The sequence below is a fragment of the Lutra lutra genome, chromosome 10, assembly GCF_902655055.1.
Source record: "Lutra lutra chromosome 10, mLutLut1.2, whole genome shotgun sequence".
In the NCBI taxonomy this organism is placed as follows: Eukaryota; Metazoa; Chordata; class Mammalia; order Carnivora; family Mustelidae; genus Lutra; species Lutra lutra.
The window spans coordinates 62,747,008-62,772,864 of record NC_062287.1 but is presented as its reverse complement, the minus strand read 5'-3'; the positions used below and the strand labels follow the sequence as shown (position 1 = coordinate 62,772,864).

At 41.6% G+C, this 25,857-nt stretch overlaps 3 protein-coding genes across 5 annotated transcripts in view; 1 reads left to right on the top strand and 2 right to left on the bottom strand.

Annotated features, from left to right (window-relative positions):
- Nucleotides 1-3,080: 3,080 nt before the first annotated feature.
- RBMXL2 (RBMX like 2) lies at nt 3,081-4,795 on the bottom strand. The gene has a single exon (XM_047692798.1). It carries the CDS (start codon nt 4,481-4,483, stop codon nt 3,314-3,316), a length of 1,170 nt encoding a protein of 389 aa, XP_047548754.1. The 5' UTR covers nt 4,484-4,795; the 3' UTR covers nt 3,081-3,313.
- The window catches only part of LOC125079293 (60S ribosomal protein L39-like), a 31,603-nt gene continuing 9,275 nt past the window's right edge, over nt 3,530-25,857 (top strand). Inside the window, exon 1 of one of the 3 annotated variants that reach the window (XM_047692802.1) lies at nt 3,530-3,766. The gene's annotated coding sequence lies outside the window, so the exon portion shown is untranslated. Of the gene's footprint in view, nt 3,767-12,619; nt 12,661-25,857 lie in introns of those variants that run through there. The other 2 variants (XM_047692799.1, XM_047692801.1) reach the window with 2 other exon arrangements.
- NLRP14 (NLR family pyrin domain containing 14) overlaps nt 22,464-25,857 on the bottom strand; it is a 28,776-nt gene continuing 25,382 nt past the window's right edge. The window contains exons 10-11 of the mRNA XM_047693536.1: nt 23,773-23,943; nt 22,464-22,599 (exon numbers count right to left, since the gene is read on the bottom strand). Of these exons, the coding sequence (XP_047549492.1) occupies nt 22,464-22,599; nt 23,773-23,943 (307 nt within the window). The remainder of the gene's footprint in view (nt 22,600-23,772; nt 23,944-25,857) is intronic.

The following is a 25,857-nucleotide window of genomic DNA, read 5'->3' as shown; positions in this document are numbered from 1 at the left end:
CCTAGAGGTTATGGTGACCTAGCTGTGAGCACAGTCTAGGACAGGAGGTTCTATAAGCAGTCAAATAGAATAAAGCATCACCCATAAACATAGCCAAGAGAGACAGTCATTGTTAAGAGTGAACTGAAAGACAGTTGCAGTGTTTTAGTTAACATTTTTGAGTAGCCATTATATGATGGTGCTGTGCTAAGCTCTGTTTTCATGTTAAAGTTTATAGTATGATGTGTATCAAAATTATGGAATACCAAAGAGATGCTAATGTATAGACACAGAAATTTAAGTTATTAACATTGCCATTTTTGCTCAAAATTCATCTGTTAAAGAAACAACACTGCAGGTTCAGCTAAAGCTCATTCCTCATCTACCTTCCTTATCTCACAGTAAGCTTTCCAATTTCTTGTGTATCTCTTGATCACATATTTTTAGTACACCTGTATTTATGCAATTTGCCCTTTTCACCCAACAAATATTGAGATATTTACCTATGTTGTTACGTGTGAATCTGGTTGATTGACGGTGGCTTCTACATTGAACTTCATTATGAGAGTAAACCTCACCACTGATCCACTCCAGGCAGACTGGCTCTACTTCAACATTCAAAGAGTGCAGTAAGGCCCAATCTCGAGCAAACCTCCTGTGTACATGTGCAAGTTTCTCTAGGTCCTCTCCTTGAAGTGGAATTTCTGGGTCATAAGGTACGTACCCCCTTCAACTTGACTAGGCATTGCCAAAATTATTTCCAGTGATTATGTCAATTTATACTTCTATCAAAAAGGTATCTGTCCTTTTGCTCCCCCCTTTTTTTCTTGATTTTTTTTTTTCTAACTGGTTCCTAAGCATTCTTTTGGAACTTATTTCAATGCAAATAAATTCTTCCAATCTATGGTTTGATATTTCACTGTTAAGTATCCTATCATAAAAAATATCTTAAGGTGGAAAATTCTATCAACATTTTCCTTCTAGGATTGTGTTTTATGTCTTAAAAAGTTCTCTACCCCAGTGTGATACATTTCTTCTTTATTTTCTTCTAAGTTTTTGAAAAATTTCCTCTTCAGAATTAAATCTTCAAATCATCTAGAATGTATTTTTGTGTATGCTGGGTTAGGGAATCTCATTTTATATTTGCAAAGAGACAGCCATCAAAAACAAACAAAAAAAGTCCATCCTTTCATCAGTGACTTTCAAAGCTACCTGTCATATATCATGTTTTCATATGCAAGTGGGCCAGTTTCTAGGCTCACTGTTTTGGCTCTGTTGGTCTGTCTATCCTTGTCTGTTGATATTACACAGCTTAAATTACTCTAATTTTGTAACGAGTTTTGGTATCTGGTAAGGCCAGTCTTTTCTAATTGTTTTTTTCAGAATTGCTGTGGCTCTTCTTGCTCTTTTATTCCACCATATAACTTTCAGAATTGTTAGCTAAATCTCCCAATAGTGTCTTTTTCTTACCTGTTTCTTAATCATTTGTTTGTAGTGAATTGAAGCTTCTTTTTTTTTTTTTTCATTTTGTGGCCAGTTGACCAAATCTTTTATTCAGTATTCCATCGTTGATCACACCAACAAATAGGTATTATCGAGAAAGAGAAGCGAGCTGTGTGGAAAAGTCATGTTGTAACTTCCTTTGAAGTTGTATTGATTTTCCAAATTAATTTGGTGAGATTGAGAAGAGTTACAATAAAAACTGTTACCAACCACGACATGATACAAACCTCCCATTTATTTAGTCTTCTTTCAGGTCCTTTAATAAACATTAACAACTTTTCCATAAAGCTGTTACACATTTTTGCCAGATTGATTTCTGGACTTTATTTTAAAGCTATTTCCTGCATTTGATCTTCTGGGCCACTAATGCAGCCTCTGCTGTAATTCACCTACTTTATTATTTTGTCACAAAACCATATTTTTAGAGTTGTGTATGTGAGTGTGGTACATTCAGATCTCTTTAAGTACTTTGTTGTTCAAATGCTCATCTATTTCCTCCAGCAATTATTATGCAGAACATGAATCCTACTATTTTAACCTCGTCCTTTTTCTCTGGTGGCTACCAGAGCTCCTTGACTGTGCAATTACCTTTCTCTCAAATAAATGGGAAATTCCACAGGTGCTGACTGGAAAAGGTGTTTCTTGCCCTGAGCTTGGGGTGGAAAGAGGAGGTTGTTACATCCCTCCTGAGGCACTCTGGAGGAAGCCTCTCTGATTTCTGTCTGCTCAAGCCCTTTTGCCCACGTTAACAGTACACTCAACCCATCCCCTTGCCTTTTGTGAACAGGCAGACCCAAGTCCCTCATACCAGGATGAAATCCTCAGATGTTGAAATACCAAGCTCTCTTAGGAACTCTCTGAGCTTCTGAGCTCTGATGTTGCTCACATTTGATTCCTCCACCCCTGGGGGCAGAATCCTATTTCTCTCCACAGGAGCCAGCAGGTGGCTCTAGAGCCAAGGGCAAGTAGCTTGGAGTTAGAAATGGAAGCCATATGATCCCCAAATCGACTACTGGTGTATTTTCTACTTATTTCTTAGTAATTTGTTGGTGGTGAAAATAAATGCTATTAATTGATGTTTTTCTGGGATTTTTGCAGCTCTGTGGTTGGCTGGCCAAATCTTTAATTTGGTATTCCATTCTTGTCCAACACATATGAACAGTATTTTGGGGACAAAGGGATCAGGAATTCCTGCAGATTCCCAGGTAAAGGAAAAAAACCCCCAAATATGGCCAGTATTGTCCACTTGCTTTTTTTTTTTTTTTTTAGACTTACAGAGTGTATAGAACTTCCTTTAAATAAGCATTTAAGTAATTTTTGTTGTTGCTGCTGGTCATTTTTCTTTCAAAATATTGGGAACACTGAGCCTGGGTTTGAAAGATACACCCTGAAATCTTAAGAGTAGCATACACTAATTCCCTCCCACTCTTCCCCCCAAAATCTAGTTGGTTTGAATTAACAGAATGATCCGTTTTTCCATTTTTTGAGACGTTTGTAAAAGATCTTAGAACCGTTTGTCTCATTTTTCAGGAAAATTTAGAAGGAGGAAGCCTTTAGAAGAATTTTTACTTGAAAATATAAGAAGACTAGTACGCAGGTTCAAGTCTTACACTTTTAACATGAGCTTGTTGAAAGAAACGTTAACAATTCCAAAACGCAATTAAACGAGTTTTAACTTTTTCCTCCCAAAAGCACAAAAATCATGGAGAGGAGGTTAACAGAAAATTCTTAAAAGGTAAAAACAACTCTTCCTTGTACTAGTCCTTGGGTAGTTTACCAGGGCACAGACTCTTCGTTGAAAACGGCATTTTGGTCCCAAGTCTGTCGGTACTTAGTATCTGCTGCGGCCTCCCCCTCTCTCCGAGCGGCTTCCCAGGCGGCCTCCGCCCCTGGGGATCCTGCGGCCAGAGCGGCTGTAAGAATCGCGCGGGGGAGGGCACCCCCTTTCCAAGGACGGGGAGAGCCCGCGGTCGGCTCTGCCTACCCGGTCGCGGCCCCTCGAGTAGCGGTCGCTGCGGCCGCCGCCGTAACCGTCGCGGCCGCCGCCGTAGACGTCAGGCGAGCAGCCGCGGTACTCGTCGTAGCGGCCTCCTCCGCCGTAAGAAGGCGGGGGCCCCCGCGCTGTGGCGGCACCGCGCGGGTCTCCGTAGCTCTCGAAGGGGTCTCGGTAGGAGCCTCCACTCGGGTGGTCCGCGTAGTCACGGTCGCGCCCCCCATAGCTGTCTCGGTCGCCGTAGCCTCTCGACGGGCAGTCGTCCCGGGCACTGGCGTGGCCGTAATCGCGGTAGGTGTACTCTCGGGGCGAGGGAGCAAACTCGCGGGGGTAGTCTCGGCTCGAGTAACCGTCTCTGGGCGAGTAGCCCTCCTCCCGGGGGCCCAGGTAGGGGTCGCGGTGCAGAGGCGGCGGTTCCCGGCGCGGCGGGCCCGCATAGCCGTCTCGTCCCCGCGCGGCCGTAGCCCGCCCGCGCATTCCGCCGCCACCGCTGCGAGCCGGGCCCGACGGTGCGGCCCTCTTGGGGGGCGGCCCGGCCCTGCGCGGTGGCGGCCCGCGCTTCATGGGCAGCGGGGCCCTGGAGGGCCGCGGATCGAAATCCCCCGCGTAGCTGCCGTCGTCCGCCGGCCCGCCCCGGGACGGGGGTCGCCGCGGGCCTCCGCCGCCCCCGCGGGTCCCGCGCAGGCCCCTCGGGCGACCGCGGCTGCGGGACGGCGGCGGCGCGCCCCGTCGCCCGCTCTCAAACGCCGGCTTGGTGGCCTGGGCCACCTTGATGGCCTTACCATCCAGGGACTTGCCGTTCATGTCTCTGACGGCGGCCTTGGCGTCCGCGGGGCTTTCGAAGGTGACGAACGCGAAGCCCCTGGACTTGCTGGTTTCTCGATCTTTCATCAAGAGAACCTCGCTGATGCGCCCATACTTGCCAAACGCGGCCTCTAGGCCTTTTTCATCGGTTTCGGGGTTGAGCCCCCCAATGAAAAGCTTCCCGGGGCGATCTGCCTCAACCATGTCCGCCGGTTGAGGGATCGGTGGCGGGGGTGGGGGGAGGCGAGGGGACGGCACCCGGCGTGGCCTGGACGGCACCCGTCGCTCGTCGACGGCGGCTCCTACCGGTCAGGCAGCGCGTCGTCGCGGAGCCCCAGAACCGCGGTTGGCGGCCCCGCTGCGCAATCGGAACGCTGGGGTGTGTGCCTTTGGGTCTGGGTGCGCAACCTGGCGGGGCTCTTTCTAGTCGTGATTGGCTGGTGGTCCGGCGGGGGGGGGGGGGGCACCTTCGGGGAAAGTCTTTCAACTTGGGCTTCTTAACCTGTCCCTGGCTTACTGTCTTTTAATTCACTCCTGAAAGGTCAGTTGCGAAATGAAAAAAATTTTTTTTTTTAAAAATTCCATTAGTCTTAATGAGAAAAATTATAGTGCATTCTGATTCAAGTAACCTAAACAATTTTCAAACAGGAAAAAAAAAATCCACTGAAAAATGAAATAACTTTAAAGTTTAAAAACGCTGTTCATACGTAAATTGTATTCAGAATTTTGTACTTATCAGTGGGGAAGAGAAGACTTGGTTGGGGCGGGGGGTGGGGGGAGTTGGTTACTGGACTAGGAAAAAGAGGGAGTCGTTCTTTGGATGCACCATTTTCCTGTTCTGCGCCATTTTCTTCAGTTTGCCAGCCTTCAAAGGCCTCATAGTTTTATGTAGTACTGCCCTTTAATATAAAGATACTGCACGGAAAGTCACCTTTAGGGAAAATAAGGGGACAGAGCTCCGGGACATTCCTCACCCCTGAGCAAGCAGAACAAGCTAAAGCCCTTGCCTCTTCCTCTCGGAAGAGGAAGTACATCTCAGGGAAACAACATTTTGGGTTTACACAAATTACACAATTCAGATTTGCTCCTTACAGTATTCTCTGAATGGAACTAAGTGCGAAGAGTAACTTGGTGAACATAGCTTTGCCTGAGATTCTGACATCTAAAACTACTTTCTAAAAAAACCTGTAGTGTATTTGGGGGCTTTTTAAAATAACAAATTAGCTTTTCAGAGGCTGCTATGTGAAAAGTTAACTGAATAGTCATGAGAAGTATTCGTGTATGTAATATGTGTACATATACATGTGTATATGTGTTCCATTGGTTTACTGCAACAGCTACATAACGTTGAAAGAGGTGGTGAAAGCAGGAATTTTTATGACATTTCTGACTTTAAATGCATATATTTGGAAGGTTTTAAGATTATTTTAATGTGCATGAATGTAAGTTAAATGCATCACATCAATTCATGAAATGAATTGCACTAACAGATTTTATTATCATTATACTTCTAAGGTAAGCCTACCTGGTCAGAATGTATTTATTTTTAAATAAATTTATTTTTGTTTGCTAACACTTAGAAATTTTACAGTTCTCAGCATAAAAGGCATTGGCCTAAAATCTTCATTCCCTTATTGAGCTGGGAAGATTTTTGCCTAAGTTTCTTCTAGTTTTGAATCTATTCAGATTTTTAAAACTTTGTTCGTGACTTGGTTTTTGTAGGATACACTTTTCTAAGTTACTAATTTTTCTTTAATTTGAAATTTTATTTTATGGATAGCTGTGTTCTGTTTTGCTTTCTGTTTTGTAACCAGTCTCACCAGAGGTTTTTTATCTTTTCTAAGAAGTAGCCTTTTTTCTTCATTGATACTCTGTCTTGATTTTATTTGCTACTATTGTCTTTCTTTTCTTCTTTCCACATTCTTTGGATTTACAGTTTGTATTTTTTTGTTCTAAATTTTTAGGTAAGACAGTGCTTTAAGAGTTTTTAAAAATGTTTCTTCTAATTACTGTATCTAAGTTTAAAACTTATTCTCTGTGTACTAGTTAACACCATGTCCTGAGCTATGATACATGGTGTGATTTCACTGTTGTTCAGGTCCTAACATTGTCTCACTTTCATTTCTTCCTTTCTTGACTTATAAATTATAAAGAAGTATGTTTTCAAATTTTCAAACATACAGATTTTGGAGGTTATTTCTTTTTTTTTTTTTTTAAAGATTTTATTTATTTATTTGACAGAGAGAGATCACAAGTAGGCAGAGAGGCAGGCAGAGAGAGAGGAAGGGAAGCAGGCTCCCTGCTGAGCAGAGAGCCCAACGCGGGACTCGATCCTATGACCCTGAGATCATGACCTGAGCCGAAGGCAGCGGCTTAACCCACTGAGCCACCCAGGTGCCCTGGAGGTTATTTCTTAAAATGCTTTGTATGATCTCCATTCTTTGGGTTTACTGAGATTTGCTTTGTGACCTGCTATGCATCTGTGTGTGTGCACGTATGTGTGCGCGCACGTAATGTTCCATTTATGCTTGAGAGGAAAATATATTCTCTAAATACTGGGGTAGAATTCTTTCCCTAGAAGTTTAAATCTAGCTTATCCTATTTATATCTGATAGAATTATCAATCACTGAGAATGGTTTCTTAAATTTCCCATAATTGTGGATTTGGCAATCTCCCTTTATGCACACTTTAGCTTCATGTAATTTAAGATTACATTGTTGGATATATAAATTGAGAACTGCTATGTATTTCTGATAAACGTGTTTATTATGTAATGATCCTCATTATCTATAATATTTTTTTAAAGATTTTATTTATTTATTTGACAGAGATCACAAGTAGGCAGAGGAGCAGGCAGAGAGAGAGGGGGAAGCAGGCTCTGGGCTGAGCAGAGAGCCCGATGTGGGGCTCGATCCCAGGACCCTGGGATCATGACCAGAGCCGAAGGCAGAGGCTTAACCCACTGAGCTACCCAGGCGCCCCTTATCTATAACATTTTTATTTTACTCTGTTTTATCTAATACTTATGTAGCTCAATATTTTTCAGATTTCTTGTGTGCTGTTAACCACACCTTTCTTGACTCTTTTTTTCCCAATTTTCTTGCATTCTCTTCTATCAAATGATTTGTCTTTATTCCTTTCTTTTTTCTCTACTAACATGGAAGTTTTGCCTTCAATTTCTATTCTTTGAATGCTTACCTTGAATGTTTTTATTTAGGGCTAACCTATAAATGCTAAGTTTATAAGTTTATCTATATAATCATACATTTGGTGCCTGATTACATTTCACATATGGGCAGGAGTGGAGAAGAGTAGTTTCTGGGTCTCCTAGAGAAGGGAACCTTGTGCACTGCGGTATCAAAACCCACTGGTGCATCCCTAACAGGAGCTGTAATCAGATCGAGAGAATACAGAAATGTTAAGTGTTGATAGGATTAAAGTAGAGATTTGGGTGAAAACTAGAATGTTTACATGAAGTGACTGGGTGTCTATTTCTCTTTTACCTGAGTGTATTAGGTGGGTGGATATTGCATCTGGCAAAGTTTCCCCTACCTAGTTTTGTGAAACTCCAGGCTTATAAATCCACCCTTCAAGCAGTATTAGTTAGACATGCTAAATGGCAACAAATAAGACTGCCCAAGCCCACACAATATAAAATAAAAACTGGAGTGCTGGTATGGCGAATTTTCTATACCAGAGACCCATGTGGAATGTAAACTGGAGCTTATGGCAAACTCTGTGAATGCCCCGCAGTAATGACTACTGGGACTTTGGACTAGAGAGTTTCATTTGAGGGGCAATTACTACCTTGCTCTTAGACATTGATTCAAACTGCCCCTGTGACTGAAGTATATAAGTACTCGTATAACCTCACACCCATTAGGATGCTTACTATCAAAGAACCAAAACAAACAAACACCCAGAAAAGAACAGATGTTGCCAAGGACATGGGGAAATTGGAACACTTGTATACTGCTGGTAGTAATGTAAAATGGTGCAGCCACTATGGGAAGCAGTATGGTGGTTCTTCAGGGAAAAAAAAAAATTATCATATGATCTAGCAATCTACTTCTGGGTATATATGCAAAAGAATTGAAAGTGGGGTCTCTGATATTTGTACACCCATGTTCATAGCAACATTAGTCACAAAATAGCCAAGAGGTAGAAGCAACTCAACTGTCCATGCACAGATGAGTGGATAAACAAAATGTAGTATATATGTACATGTAATATTAGCCTGAAAAAGGAAGGGAATTCTGACACTACCTACAACATGGATGAACCCTGAGGACATTATGCTATGTGAAACACGCCAGTCACAAAAGAGATAAATACTGAGTAACGATTCCACTTATGTGAGTTATCTAGAATGGTCAAGTTCATAGGAAGAGAAAGTAGAGCAATGGTTGCTAGGGACCAGAGGGAGGGGAAAATGAGTTGTTGTTTAATTGGTACAGAGCTTCAATTTTGCAAGATGAAAAAATTCCAGGGATTGGTTGCACAAATATACTTAACACTACTGAACTGTACACTTAAAAATGGTTAACATGGTAGACTTCATATTAAGTGCATTTAACCATAATTTTAAAATTTTTAAATGAAAAATAATCTTTCAACCAGAAGGAACACTAATAATTGGGTGAGGTCACAGAAACACACTAATAGGGAGGGGCAGTGCCCAGAAGACTTCTATAACAAAATGGAAATGGTTCATAGAGGAATATGCCATCAAAGGAATGCAGAAAGTTACCCTGTAGATTCACAGGCAAGGCAAGTAGACTTTTCCTCCTGGGACTGATTTTGGGACCACATGAGGAGCTGCAAGATTCTCTTCTATTAACAGTGCCCTGTAAACAGTTCTCAACTGACCAACAAGGAGCTGCTTGGTTTATGGATGGCAGTTCCAAGGTAAATGGACAGCATCCTCTTTAGAAGGCTAAAAACTGTTTTTGAGGAGGGTAAAAACAAATCTGTGGTTGGCTGAATTACATGCTGTTTTCCCAGCGGTGATTGAAGAACTGAACAATGATACTGACTCATGGATGATGTCCATTGGCCTGGCCATATGGTCAGGCGGAAAAGCAATGGAAGATTTACCAAGGGTATCTAGCACCTGGCTGGCTCAGTAGGTAGAGCATGTAACTCTTGATCTTGGAGTTATGAGTTTGAACTCCATGTTAGGGTAGAGATTACTCAATAAATAAAAGATTTTAAAACAAGAGATATGCCCTTATGAGGCATGGCCCTATTGAAATGACTGAGAATTTGAGGGATGCATTACAGTAGCATATGTTGATGCCCATCGGAAGAACCAATTTGCAGGTTCACAAGGTGCTTGGAATTCACTAGTGGGTAGTCCTGTGTACTTGTCTGATGAGGCTACCTGCATGTATGAAATGCACGGACATTGGAGCACTGCAGATATGCCCTGAATCTAGACATACTCCTCTTGCAGCTCTGGAGCACAAAATGCCATGAACAACTATTCTTTCTGCCAACAAAAGATTACAGGTGATATATGGCAAATTCCCTGGGAGAACACAGCTGGCAAGTGAAAAGTGAAAATGATTCTGGTAGCCAAGGGGTCTTTTTTTTTTTTTTTAAGATTTTCTTATTTATTTGACAGAGATCATGAGTAGGCAGAGAGGCAGGCAGAGGGAGAGGCAGGCCTCCCGCCGAGCAGAGAGCCCGATGCGATGTGGGGCTCGACCCCAGGACCACAACCCGAGCCAAAGGCAGAGGCTTTAACCCACTGAGCCATCCAGGCGCTCCCCCCACACACTTTTTTTTAAAAGATTTTATTTAGGGACGCCTGGGTGGCTCAGTTGGTTAAGCAGCTGCCTTCGGCTCAGGTCATGATCCCAGCGTCCTGGGATCGGGTCCCACATCGGGCTCCTTGCTTGGCAGGGAGCCTGCTTCTCCCTCTGCCTCTGCCTGCCACTCTGTCTGCCTGTGCTCACTCTCGCTTCTCTCTCTATGACAAATAAATAAATAAAATCTTTAAAAAAAAGATTTTATTTAGTAAGCAAGTAAGCAGAGTGGCAGGCAGAGGGAGAGAGAGAAGCAGGCTCTCTGCTGAGCAGGGATCCCAATATGAGGCTTTATCCCACGACCCAGGAATCATGACCAGAGCCGAAGGCAGCCGCGTAACCAACTGAGCCACCCAGGCGCCCTGCCAACGGGTCTTAATAGGAGTAGATATTGACTTTGAAGTAGACTTTGCTTACCTAGTGGAAGATACAAATATTCAGAGTACAATAAAAGAACCATGAGAGAAGAAACTGCACCAGTTTGGGTCACCAAGTCATATTTCTTCAGAACAAGGAACATGCTTTACAGCACATAAACAAGTAGGGAGGTATCTTCCTCATACTAATAGTCTGATAGAGAATTGGAATGGGCAATTAAACATTGTTCATCTGAAACGGGGGGAGATAAAGATGTGAAGGCTGGCTTACACGCCTTCATGAGTACATGCTCACACTCAAGGAAGACAAGGTATTATCCTCACTAAACAGACTACCCCCCCCCACCCCGGTGGATCTGGGGAAGAGGACTGGAAGAGGATGATGGCATGATTATTCATCTTCCCATGGGAAGATGACTAATGACTACAATTTTTCTTTATTTCCCTTATCACCTCAACTTTCTTTTTCTTACCTAATGGTCACAGGACCAAGGCTGCAGCTATAAGCTCCAGAAGCAAGGATGATTCCTAAGTAAGAAACTTTAACTATATTTTAAATTCTTATGTCGGAATTCCTAAGGACCTGATGGAGTATACCTTTACCCTATTTGTGAAAACCGTGATTAACAGTGAATGCAGCTATGTCTAGTAGTAAAAATAGCCCACTCATTCTGTACCTGTATAACCCTACTCTAGGGAGTAGACTGGGGGGAGTACCTGCTAGACAAATAAATAAACAAACAAGTTATATAATGAGGGAATCTCGAATTCATTAACACTTAGAAAGAGGCTCAAAACAGGAGATGATACTGTCTCTTAGCTGAATTATACCAGATGCCAGAAAGAGTGAAGCTATGTAGTGCTATGGTGCTGAAGCCACACCTGCTTTTGGAAACTGCAGAGATCAAATGGAAGCCTGTGAACATGAGTGGCCTCATCCTGGGAGATACTTTCATACAATATGATGGCCTGGACTGAATGGAACTCTAGTAATAGGCTGATATCTTTTGACTTTTATTTTTCAGATTATGTTTATCATAATGAAATATGGTCTTATATCTACATTGTTGGTAAAATTATAATACTGATACTGATGGTCAGATGTATTGGGAAATTGCGTTAGAAGGCTCTTATCTCTACCCACATTGACTCTTCCAAATGCTGCTGTTATCTGTTACGTTCAGACAGATATGATCTTTTTGCTATAAGGGATCCATGAGATCAAAGACTAGGGGGTGGCCTGGGGTATAATAAAAAACATACTTAATCTTTGTCTAAAAACCCTTGGAATTTCCTAAGCAATAGAAATGTTTTTTGTTACTCATAAACCCTTTCCACCATATCTGAGTTTATGCTAATGGGGTAAATCCTAGAGGGGCCCCTAAATAGCTTCAGGATGGTGGCTGGTCACTAGATGAAAGAGCCATGTGATTAGAGGGTTAGAACGTGACTCTGGAAAGGGGAAAATGGCCTGAAGATTGGGTTCAATCACCATGGCCAGTGATTTAATTAATCATGCCCCTGCAGTGAAAGCTCATATGAAAACACTTAACAACAGAGTTCAGGGAACTTCTTGTTTGGTGAACACGTGGATGTGCTGGGACAGTCACTTGCCTAGAGGGCGTAAGGAAGCCGCAGACCTACTCCCTGAATATGCCTTAGGTACCCCTTCATTTGGTTGTTTATTTGCATTCATTATAATAAACGAATCATAAGTATAGCACTTTACTGAGTTCTGTAGGTCTTTCTACTGAATTATGGAAACTGAGGGCGTTGTGGGAATTCCTAAATTTGTAGTTGGCTAGGAGGCTATTGTAGTAATCAAGGGGAGATGGTGTGTCATTTTCTAACAACAGTTCTCAATTCTTTCACACCAACGGGATATCCTACAACTCAACTAACTTCTGACACTAGTTGCCCAGAGTTAGTACAAACCCCATAGCTTAAGGGCTCAGTCGCAACAAAACTGCTGGTTGCATATGGGGTCCCCAGGCCACCTGAATTTCTGCCCTGCTAAATTACAATGAAGAGGTCTAACATACATGGTTGTTTTAAGTTCTGACACTCATGGTCTGGCTACTTATTTTGAAAATTTTTTTTAAGTAGGTTCCACGCCCACTGTGGAGCACAACCCTGAGATCAAGACCTAAGCTGAGATCAAGAGTTGGATGCTCAACCGACTGAGCTACCCAGGTACCCCTCATTTTGAAATATTTTAAAGTAATAATTATCATACTTGAAATTGCAAAATGGTAATGGTTGAGTATTTTATGTTTACAGCTGTCCCCCAGGTGTCAATGAAAAAGAATGCTAATACTATTTTTCACTCCTTTACAACCTACTGGCAACAAACTATAGCAGATCTTAATAATTAATGAAGATGTGAATACTGCTGGACAGGGATGGGTACATCAAAGTAAGGAGAGCCAGGCAAGGGGGTGCAGAGGCATTCCTTATGGAGTATCGCACAGGCTGCAGTATGGGATTTAGTAAGTAGAGAAGCTTCAAGATGAAAAAAAAAAAGAAATCTATCTACTATCAGGGAATGAAGATGACATTTCAAGAAAAAGAAAATCACTCTTCTCTAGTAACAATAATAATCTCTGCAAAGGAAGAGTTGGAGAACAGAAAGGAACTGCCATGAAGGTCCCCAATTCCTCAGGGTAGAAAGGAGAGTCAACTGAATGAGATCCCCATCCTTCCTAATGGGAAGGTCGGGGGACTAGCTCTAGAGGCAGCACCAATGCCTGTGGAATGGGACCCTGACTCTGTTTCCAGTATCTCCAGGGACTGACTTCTGGGCCAGCCATCCAGACACATGGAGTGATCCCGTGGCTCTATACTATGCCACAAGCTCCTTGACAGTGAGGAGGGAGCTTCCCAGTCACTCTGCAGCTTGGGCACTTTTTTTTTCCCTTGGTAATTTTTAAAGTTGTGGTAAAAATACATAAAATTTGCCACTTTTAACATTTTTAGGTATATAGTTGAGTAGTTGTGATATTGTGGTTTATTCTATATTTTGGTGTTGGTCCAAGATTTCTGTTTCATAGCTCTTAAAATCCTTGGCATTCCAAGAGAGTAAGAAAAATGGGAGCATCTTTTAATATTTAGTCTTTTGTCATGGATTCCTGAAATAGCTCCAGGACCACAAAGGTGAAAGGAGTGTCCTCCCCATACAACCACACCTAAGTTTATGTTAATGTGCAACTTTTGGAAAGCACCCTAGGATGGTGGCTGGTTGCCAAGGGAACCAACCTCTTGCTTAGAGGGTTGGAACTTCCAGCCCCATCCACCCCCACCTCTCTGGAAAGGATAGAGACTGGAGATTGAGTTCAATCACCAAGGCCAGTGATTTAATCAATCACACATATATAATGAAGCCTCCACAAAAATCCTGGGTTTGGAGAGCCTCCAGGCTGGTGAATGAGCTGGTGCTAGGGAGAGTAGCAGTCTTGCTCAGGAAGAGCATGTAAGCTCTGCCCCCTTTCCGCATTCCTTGCCCTCAGCATGTCTTCCATCTGGTTGTTTCTGAGTTACATCATTTTGTAACAAACTGGTACTCTAATATGTAAAATGTTTTCCTTAGTTTTGTGAGCCATTCTAACAAATTAATCAAACCTGAAAAGAGGGTCTGGGGAACCTCTGTTTCATAGCTGGTGGATCGGAAGCACAATCTGGTGGGGGTGGGGGAGCAGTGGTACAGGACTGAGCTTTCAACCTGTGGGATCTGAGGCTCTCTCCAGGTGGATCGTGTCAGGACTGGGTTGAATTGTAGGACACCCAGCTGGTGTTGGAGAATTGCTGGATGCGTATGCATGTGGTGACCAGAAGTGCCAGAAGTAGTGTAGTATTCAGAATATTGCATTTGAAGTAAATGAAAATAAGAGTTTCTCTTGGGGCACCTGAGTGGCTCAGTGGGTTAAAGCCTCTGCCTTCTGCTCAGGTCATGATCCCAGGGTCCTGGGGTCAAGACCCACATCAGGCTCTCTGCTTAGTGGGGAGCTTCCCCCCCCCCCCCCGCCACCGCCTCTCTGGGTGTCTGCCTACTTGTGATCTCTGTCTGTCCAAAAAATAAATAAAAACCTTAAAAAAAAAGTTTCTCTTTACAGTAGCATTGAGTATATTCACATTGTGAAACCAATAGAATTATTGGTTAGAATTATTTTCTATTCAGTTAGAATTATTTTCATCTAGCAAACCTGAGACTGTACCCATTAACTCCACATTCCCTCCAGCCCCTGGCTACCACCTTTGTACTTTTCAAATCTATTAGTATCCCCTGATTTATTCAAATAATATGACCAAAAGACTGTTCTTTATGTTCCTCTTGTTTCAAAGAAATTTATATTTTTTTGGTGAATAACAGGTGTCCATTTTTGGGAAATCCATTTCTGCCCAACTTTAGGATAGTGGCCCCACAGATTGGGATCTCAGCTTTATTATGAGTGGCAAAATTGCCCCAGTGGAAAAGATCTGGGAACCCAAAGTAACGCAAGCCCTGCCTTTGTGGCCTCTAAGCGCTGTCCGGGGTCCTGTTTTGTCTGTCTTTGGAGGCCAAGGTTGGGGTCCTTCTTTTCCAAGAACATCCATGCTGTGAACTGTGCACCCCAAGCCAGGTTCTGAGAGCGTCTATCTCAGGGACACAAGCTCCAGGAGTGGACTACACAGGCTGCAACTCCTGCTCCCTGCAAGCCTGATCAGGACGGTCCCCGCGCCCTGAGTCACCAAAAGCTACGCCCTCCAACAGTTCTGGGCCCCTGTCTCATCTGTGCACTCTGCTCTGCCTTCCCTACCCTGCTGAGCTTGCCTCCCCTCTCCACCACAACAGCAGACACTCCGCAGGAATCTCCTGGCCCTTCCAGGCTTCGTCCCAGGACCTGAGGGCAAATTCATCGCACTTAGTAATTCACAAAAGCCAACTGGAAATAAGTGCCCTCCTCCCCAACAGAGTTGGAATTCAGGGGCTACAGAGGGATGCAGAGACTGCAAATCCAGTTGTTTCCTAAAAGCTGGGCATTCCCAAACTGTGGGGGTCACAATTTCACGGAGTTGCTAGTAAGTTGGCAAGTAATACAGCTGCCTTCAGGAGTAGTGGGATATTTTTGCTTTCATTCATTCATTCGTTTGTTTGTTCAGAGCTCACACTGGGTGACACTGTGTTGTGGGCTGGAAATACAACAGTGAAGGAAAGAGCCATAGTTCCTGCCCTTGCTTAACTTACACTGTGTTAATGAAAACAGACGATAAGAAAATCTTTGAGAAGCTGTAGGAAAAAAAAAAAACACCTATGATCTGTTAGTAAAAGGGGGCAGGCAGTGGTATTTCAGATAACAGTACTTAACCAAATCCTTGACAAGGGATATTTAAACTGCAGTGCAAAGATGGCTGAGTCAGCCCTGTGGAAGAGCTGAGGAGACAGAGCGGATCACCAGTGCAAAGGACTGGTGGTGAAAAACTTGCAACATTCAGGGAATTGAGAAGAAATCACTGTGTTGTTTGGTGAGAAGGGAGAGTGACATATTGGAAAGTGGAACAAAAACACTGCTTTTTGTTATTGTTAAAAATTTATTTTGGAGAGAGTGCATGAGTGTGTGAGTGGCGGGGAGAGGCAGAGAGAAGGAATCTTCAAGCTGAGAACCCAGTGCAGGGCTCAATTCTAGGACCCCTGAAATCATGACTTGAGCCAAAACCAAGAATCAGTCATTTAACTGAGCCCCCAAGTGCCCAAATTATGCTGCCTTTTAAATAAGGAGAATTTGATCCAGCCCTCACATGATTCACATACCCTTTCATTTATTCAACAAATGCTTATTGGGCACTTCTGATAGGGCAGGCACTGACCTAGGTATTGAAGATTCTGAGGTGAAGACAAATAGGAAAGAGGGCTGTTTAATTAAACAATTATATCTTTTAAACATCTTTTTAAACGATTACATCTGAAAGACAAAAATATTAACAATATGTGAGTTCATGGTCTTTCTTCTTCCTATTGGTATAATGGAACCTGCTAGTTTCCTCCTTTTAATCTATTCTTAGATCTTATCTTCTGGTAAAGGACCTATGATTAAGAAGGAGTGAAGACAAAAATATTAGAGGGAATGACATGTGCAAAAGGCAGTGGGGAAAAATGATAAACTGAACACAGTATTCGGTTTGAAATAACATTGTCAATGGTTTACACTGTTTGGGGGTTGAGAGCTGAAACTGAATGTAAAGCAGTAGAGGAGGAAGGAGAGGGAAAAGAGACTTGAAAATAGTTTTCTGTTTTGTTTTTAAAGAAAGCTACTTTGGTGTAGAAGACAGAGTAGAATGCAATAAGGGAGAAGCCGAGAGACTAGACAGGAAATGATGACCTAAAATAAGCTATACTAATTAGCCTGGAAAGAACATATCTTTTCAATCTAGTTTTCCCTTATCTCTTTCACTCCTAAAGAAGTATACTGGGGTGTCTGGGTGGCTTAGTCATTAAGCATCTGTCTTCGGCTCAGGTCATGATCCCAGAAAGGGTTCTGGGATCAAGCCCTGCATCAGGCTTCCCACTCAGCGGGAAGCCTGCTTCTCCCTCTCCCACTCCCCCTGCTTGTGTTCACTCTCTCACCGTCTCTATCAAATAAATAAAATCTAAAGGAAAAAAAAAAGTATATTGACCATGTTAAGGTACCACATGTTTTTCCCATGCCACTTATTAATTCTCCTGAGACATTGACTGACTATCCTATAAATTCACTCAATTCGGACACTACCTACCTAGAAATAGCATCACATTCCACAGGTTAGTAAGAACGGAGTCCCACAAGACTGCCCCCATATCAGATGCCAATTCGAAGTCCAGGTTGTTAATCTACGCTTTGAACATAAATTACAATCTGTTAGCGACCCTCTTCCTCAATTATAGACCCCAACAATTATTTCTTATTGCACTTTCTGAGGTACTGACAATAACTGGAACATTCCAATGGCCAGACCAGAAAACCCCTGATAGTAATGGCATGCCTAGAGGATCACATACCACACGTCCCCTTCACTGCCCAAGATCATGGGCTGAACATATACTGACCCCCACCCTTGATCACATGCTTTCTGCCTGCTCTCTTTCAGGTACACCCCAACCCCGAAAATGTCTGCAAAACTCTAGGTGTCTATCTTACTGTTGGGAGAGGTAGTTGTTAACGGCTTGAGCCCGTCACCTCCTTCAGGTGCTGCCACCCAAAATAAATTTCTCCCTTTCTCTTCTTAACCCCTGTTTCTTGAGTTACTGACTTATCTTAGGACAAGTTTATCAGAGTTTGTTCAACAACAGTGTTGGCAAACCCAGTCAGGAACCATGCTTTCAATGTGTGCAGCCCCCTTGGGATTCCCTGTAAGGGACCAGCTGGGTGTAGCAGTGGGCTGAGCCTCACCCATTCCTCTTCTGGGTTAGTGCCTGTGATAGTTTGGTAACATCAAATACTGTTTGGTAACACCCCCTCCTTGGGTTCGATTAACTTGCTGGAGTGGCTCACAGACTCAGGAAATCAGTATACTTACGGATATGAAATGCTGGGGTTCGGGACTGAAGAGTCAAGAAAGAATTCTTGACACATCTTTGGTGCAAAAAGGGTGTTTTTATTAAAGCCCAAAGACAGGAACTGTGGGCAGAAAGAGCAGCATTGGGTTGTGAGGAATGGCCGATTATATACTTTCAAGTAAGGAGGTGGTTGGGGATAGCAAGGTTTCTGGGACCTTGGAGGGCTAGCTGTTGTTAGGAAAAGGTCATTTATTACTATCTAGTAAAACTAATCATGAGACCCTTCAGAAGTTTATCAGTGGGCCATATGCTTGGAGGATGACTGCTAACATATCTTGGGAGTGAGGGGGCAAGGTAGAGATAAAGGAAGTTTCCAAAGGGATTTTTATGGGATCCTGGAGGTCAAGCTAATGTCAAGTGTTAAGCTATGGTTGCCTTTTGCCTCTAACACAGTATTAACATTGAGGCAGCTAAGCAATGAGGAAGATCACTCTGCCTGTACCAATTACTTGTCAATGGGCTGTAAGTTGTAAGGAAGTTTAATTTCCCTTTGTTCTCGACATCACTATTACTGGATTATTACAATACAACAGAAGAAGTATATGAATAGCCAGATGAAGAGATATGTAAGGCAAGGTCCCTAAAAGCAGGAGCTTCTGTCCCATGGAGTTTGGGGACTAGCGGGTTCAAATGTGCTGGTTCACCATCCTGGAAGTTCTACAAACACTCCTGGGTTTTTATGGAGGCTCCATTACATAGGTATGATTGATTAAATCACTGGCTATTGGGGATTCAACCTACAACAGTCCCCCCCACCCCACCAACACCACCCCCCATCAGGTGCTGTGACTGAAAATTCTAACCTTCAGATCAAGGTTGGCTCCCCAGGCAGCCTGGCCCTCATCCTCAGGGGATTTCCAAAGGTCACCTCATTAACATAAACTTGTCATTGGAAGAGGCTCGTTATGAATAATAAGACACCCATTTCATCTTTATAGCTCTGAGGCAATTTCAGGAACTGAGAACAGAAGACCAAATAGTATGACAAAGATAAGCCCATTGATCTTCCCGCTTAGAAATTTCCAAAGGTTTTCTTAGGAGATTTCTAGAGCTGTGAGACAGGAAGCTTGAAGACTGAAATATATTATAAACAACAGTAGCATGGTTGGGTAAAGACTGTTGTCCTTTTTCTACACCTCCCTCCCTAAAGTTCATTAGCTCCTAGACCAAGATTCAGAGGTGATAGTGAGACATAAATATTTCTTAGCCTCCATGTTAAAGGTAACTCAAGTATGAAAATCATAATGCTTCTGATATCATAGCAGCCTACTATAGCGAGCAAGATGCCATCACTCGTACTGAGCAGTGGTTTGTGTTAAGCAGTGACACAAGCACCTAGGGCATTTCAGCTGAGACCAGATACCACCAAGACCAGCACCAGCTGATGACACACTCAACTTATAACCCACAGAAACATCAGCACCAGCTGATGACACACTCAATTTATAACTCACAGAAACAGTGGGGGCCCAAGACTGACTTTGTTAATCCTTTAGCAAAGTAGGATTTTTGCAGCAAACTGTTAAGACTCTCCAAGCACTGACTGTTTTATGCCTGACTACTTCTCAAAGGCAGCGACTACAGAAGGCTCTGCCTGATTGATCTCTGCAAAGAACAGGGATTCTTCACCCCTTGAACATAAGCAGTGAGTCCTGAGAGCCCACTTACATGGGGCCAAGGACTTAACAATGTTATGATTTCACATTTGGTTTGTTAACCTCCTACCCCCTGTTCTATTTAGTTTGTTGTAGGACTTGTCTTGTGCATTACTTTGTGTGCCTTATAAGAAGCCCGTTAATCACATGGTGAAATGTCACTGAGTTTGGAATCCTGAACCTGCTTTGTAATTATGTTAACTTTAAGACTGTGGAAAGACTCCTGTGTGCGCCTTCATAACATGCTCATGACAATATCCAAGCAAATCAAAACATAAATCTGTAAATGTCTCAAAGTTAAATCGAAACCTAAGGACAACCAATCACAAATAGCCAACTGGCCTTTTCCAAGAAAGCTTATAATGCTTAAGCTATTGCCATTCAAATAATTTTTTTGCTTTCACATCTTTCTAAGACTTCCTTCTGTTTTTGGGTGGAGCCCTTCCAGCCACTTTCTTTGATGCTACATAGTTCAAATTAATTTCCCCCTCAAATAAGCTCTTAAAAAGATAAACTGAGGCATATTAAAAAATTTAACAGTTCTTTGACTCTTGATTTGCTATTTGATCAGGAGATTGACAACTAAGGGTATAGAGATTATTTTGTAGAAAACTGATAGCAATGTAAATAATTCTTGTGAGCTAGCAGTGCAAATGTTCCGTATGATTAAAAGATAATCCCAAAGGGGAGGGGAAGGAGAAGCAGGTCTCCTGCCGAGCAGGGAACCCACTGTGATGCCTGGCTAGATCCCAGAACCCCAGGACCCCAGGATCATGACCTGAGCAGAAAGCAGACACTTAAATGAGCCACCCAGGCACCCCAACAAAGATAACTTTAAAAACCCTTAAGTCTGGAAATTACAAATACTTCTATTTGACATATGGATCACAGAAAAAAAGTCCCACTGCAAGAAAACATTTGGACATGAAGGCTACTGAAAATAACTCTGTATTCAAGCATAGGAATTCAGCTAAAATATAAATTAAGGGAACTTTATACTTTAATACTTATAATAAAAAGGCTAGAAATCAGTAAGAATCTAACTTAAGGAGTTAGCATACTGTCAGAACAAATTCAAATAATAACAAATAAGAACTTATGAAATAAACTTACTTAAAAAAGAAAATGTAAAGAATAAAAAAAAATCCAACAAAGCCAAAGTTTATTTTGATCACCCTATTTGAATATTTGACTATCCTTTTTGACCCTGTAACTACACTATTTGAAATTGCAAACTCTTTATTCTCCAGGGCTGGATTTAGGATGAGGGGGGTAACTTGGGGGATGCACAACTTTAAGGAGATAGGGAAAGACTCAAGAATCAAGAAAAACATTTTAGTGGAATATCTTTTAAGTCAACATTAATGCAAAATATCCATAAATGACTATAAATACTTTAAAGACAGTGTCTGACCCTGCACTTGCACAAGGTCGGCCCCAGCCCCCATCTGCCTCCAGATCCCCATCTGCCTTCACTCCCAATCCTGGCCCATGGATTATCTGATAGCAGTGACACCAGGTGTGTTTCCAAAATTTAGATGACTGTGGTTCTAGTATACTGTTAATAGTACAAGGTAAAAATTCCTTATGTTTTGAAATAAGTACCTGACCAAAAACCAATTTTGTTAAATGCCTTATCAACATATGCTGAAGTGATTATTTAGCCTTTCTCCATCAATCGATAACATAAATTACAACATTCCTAATATTTGTCTTTTTGTACTTCTGTTGTAGGTCATATTATATTTACAGTGTATATTTAAAATGTTATATTTAAGTTATCTCTACACCCAGCATGGGGTTCGGACTCACAACCTGGAGATCAAGAGTGACATGCTGTATCAGCTGAGCCAACAAGGCGCCCCTAATTCATGATATATTTAAATTTGACTTTGGAATTTTCAAATATTCATATTTATGCATATATATTCATAAATAATATGACTGTGAATTTCCTTGCAGTGCTATCTTCTACTATTAAAGTTTTATAGCCTTATAAGAGAAAATAGTAGAGTTACCTTCCTCAGTGATGTTCTGAAAAGGTTTAAACAGTCTTTCACAGAAAATGTTACTGTGTCAGATTTCACATTTGGGATTGTCAAATGAGAAATGGAGGAATAGGTCTAATCTCAATAATCCTATATCTACTTATATCTTCACAACAGGCTACAGATAATGTTCACTGAGGAAGTAGACTCCCATTTCAATTGAGAAACCAGCCATTCTCAAATAGTAATGTACCTAAAAGCTGCCTGGGAAATAATTTAAAATGCCAGTTCCTAGGACCTTCATCCAGGTATTTAGATTCAGTAAGTCTGATGTGGGGCTCAAGAATCTGGATTCTAAGAAACACCCAAGTGATTTAGACCCAGTGGTTCCAGGAACACAAAACATGCCAGTAAAACATGCCAGAGATGGTGAGGCTGTGAAGGAAGCCATCTGGGCAAGGGAGAGAGAGGAAACCAGATGCTCTAACATAATCTACCCTGGCCTGGTGCTCCAGTCTCATTTCTAGGCTTCTCACATCTGAATTCTTAAGCTCTACATTCAATTAAAAACATGTTATACCTTTCACAGAGCTTATGTTTTTCACTTTATTTTAGCCTCTCAAACCCCATGTGAAGTAGCACAGATAGTGTACAGAGAAATGACTCACCTACATCTAACAGACATCAAACACCATCTGGGCAAAAGCATCTAACGCTAAGAGCCCCCAAGCCTTGTCACTCTGAGGCCTTTATTTCACTTTTTAAAAGAACATTAGGTTCTTTAAATCAGGTACAGCGCCACCAGGAACCATCTTCGTCATTGTGATCAGTATAATCACGCTTAATGATAAGGTGTGGGTTGCTAACTTGCACAGCTTCCAGAAGTTTCCGGGCTTCCTCATCAAACGCCTCTTTGCACACCCTGAGAAAACAAGGGAATATCTCTTCTTGTACTCAGTTTTCCCACAGTCCTGTAATTTCTCTGGAGAATTTGTTTTTCAGAGAAAGACTGTTGATGTAGAGACAAACATGGGGAATGGGGCAAGGAAAGTATGAGTGATATACCAAGGGAACATAGCAGGCGAAGGAAAATGGAATTTAGAGCAGAAATAGAAATAGATTAAAATTTAAGAGAATCCTCCCAAGAGCTTTTTTCTACTCAGGCAAAACAGTACTACTAATGAGGACAATAGCTAACATATAACACCGTTAGGTGTTAAATGCACAGTTCTCAATACAGATACCATACCTCTGCTTTTCCAAAGGTCGTGGCTATACCACATCACCTTTATGAGAGAGCTACATTAGCACCTGTTTTTGATAACTGAAGGAAGTTCAAAGATTTTTTCTTTGAACACACACACACACATAGGTAAAAAGCAAAAATAGCATTTGGCATTTGGGTTGCAGCAAGCCATTACAGAGGCAGCAGGAACCCAAGCAGCAATAGCAGCCCCTCCAAGCTCCTTCCCTGGGACCTACAGTGCCCCTCAGCACTAAGCCATCATAGCTTTGAACTGTGGCTGTGGGTGTCTGTGCTTCATATCAATTTATTTTGTGCATATGTCTTAAGGTATCAGAAAAGCCTAGAAAAGGTTGTTTTTTTGGGTCCAGGAATGCTCAAAAAATTTTCCATATAAATTAATGGTAACTGCATCTGATTTACACCATTTTGGCTTGTGAAAGGCTTCATAGGAACACTCTACCTTCAGATAGTAGGGAGACACCTCTACTGCCTTACTGACTTGGCTGATGGATCTTCACAATAAACCATGGGTAGATATTATTATTTCACCCATTTTTATAGATAAGGAAACCAAAACACAGATTGGAAACTAGTGTAAGTTCAAGTATCTATTAAGTTCCAGCTAGATTTCAAACTCAGGTAGTCTGGCTTTACAGTTCTCAGCTATTACTACTTTGCTACAGTATGTCTCAAAATTCAATGTCCTATAGGAGAAAAACAAGTAAGGGCCTCAAAAATACATGGGGATCCACGATCAGGTTGATCCTTAGGGCTGTAATAAATAAGTAGCTTCCCCAATCCCCAAAAGTTACAAGAAACTTTTGCCCTGAGAAGCCAGTGAAGACTTACCCTAGAACTTTCAGTTTACATTCAGGAGACCTCAAGACTTCACATAACTTCATCACTCCTTCGTTCCCTAAAGTATTCTGTCTGAGGTTTATTTTTATCAGGTTTTGGTTGCTTCTAAGAACAGAGGAGAGATCCTGACAACACAGGGAGGTCAAACCACAATATTCCAACCTGAAGGGAAGAGAGACTAAAGATAAAATTAATTTTACTCCAGACAGCAAGCACATAAGACGTCTGTGAGCTGGGAGTGTAGGACGACTCCAGAAGCTTAAAAAAGAAAAAAAAAAAATGGGGGGGGGGCACAATTAGACAAATGATTCAAAGACTGTTAAATACTTATAATATTCATTATTACTAGATATTTATAGACTGAATATATTCCTTCCTAAATCATAAATTGCAAGTTCATAATTATAGTCCAGGGAATAAATAGGGAAGCACGCTAAGAAAAGCTGAAACAGTTGAATCTTTTATCATCATCAAAAATATAGATACACTGGGGCACCTGAGTGGCTCAGTGGGTTAAGCCTCTGCCTTCTGCCCAGGTCATGATCTCAGGGTCCTGGGATCAGCCCCGTATCAGCCTTTCTGCTCAGCGGGGAGCCTGCTTCCCCCTCTTTGTGCCTGCTGCTCTGCCTACTTGTGATTGCTCTCCCTCTGTCAAATAAATAAATAAAATTTAAAAACATATAGATATATAAGTGGACTTTTAAAATATGATATTGAGTATTTCAAAAGCAGGGTATATAATGAGGTCTCTTAGCACCACACCATTTATACAAATAAAAATGAATACACCAAAAAACATTACATCTTTTACAAAGATACTCACAATTCTACGGCATATTTCAAACACAGTAGACCAGCTGCCTATACATGGAAAGGAGACTAGTTTAAAAGAGATAAATTAACCAACTAGCCAACCAGTAGTCATTGGAGGATCCTTGCATAAACCATGAACTGAGGAAGTATGTTAAATTCAAACTTGTACACATGATGATGTCCCTAACCAACTAAATTTAATTTAATTTTCACCTTATGTTTACTGAGCCATTCAATAACTGAGTGCCTATATAGGTGCAGAGTATTAAAAAAAATTAAATTACTGCCTAGATGGAACTGGCATTAATGTGGTAGAGCAACACTCCCACTATTTATGACACAAGATAAATATCACTCAAAATAAACCATAGGGTAAAAAGCACTATGAGACATAAAAGATTTCAAGAATCCATCAGGAAACAATCATTCTAAGTTTGCAGTCACTTATAATGTTCTCAAAATATAGAAAACTAAAACTAACAGGATGACAAACTGAAAGACAACTCTACAGTTATAAAAAATCACTAAAAATATAGATGATTTAAATAGCGGAATTAGCAATCTTAATTAACTCATACAATACAGCAACCAACAACTCTTCATATTAAGTGCGTTATGGTACATGTCTAAAAAATGGACTATATTTTTTAGGGTTGTGAAGCAAATAAATTTTAAAGAACTGTAATCATGCAAAATATGTTCTTAGACCACAATCCTAGAGATTAAATATAAAAAGATGACAAGAAACCCCTTTCGTGTTTGAAAATTAAGGAATATACTTTAAAATAACCAATGGATTGAAGAAAAAAGATCATGAGGGAAGTTAAATATTTTAGACTCAAAAATAACAAATGCTACATTTAATATTAATTACAGGATGGAGTTAATGCAATGATTTGAAGGAAAAGTCATACCCTTGTGTTGGAAAAGGAGGAAATATTTATGAGCAAAGCATCCAGCTCAAGAATTTAAGAACAGTAAAATAGGGATGCTTGGGTGGCTCAGTTGGTTAAGCATCTTTGGCTAGGGTCACAGTCCCAGGGTCCTAAGATCAAGTCCTACACCTGGTTCCTTGCTCAGCAGAGAGCCTGCTTCTTCCTCTGCCTGCCATTTCCCCTGCTTGTGCTCTCCAGGGCGCACACGCATGCATGTGCACTCTCTGATAAATAAGTAAAAAAAATTTTTTTAAAGGTAAAATAAACTCAAAAAGGAGAAATAAGATAAAATAATTAAGGAAAAAATATACACATAGAGAAGATCAAT

Bases quoted from the DNA above. Each gene is read 5' to 3' on its own strand.
- RBMXL2 (XM_047692798.1), bottom strand. From the start codon at position 4,483: ATGGTTGAGGCAGATCGCCCCGGGAAGCTTTTCATTGGGGGGCTCAAC.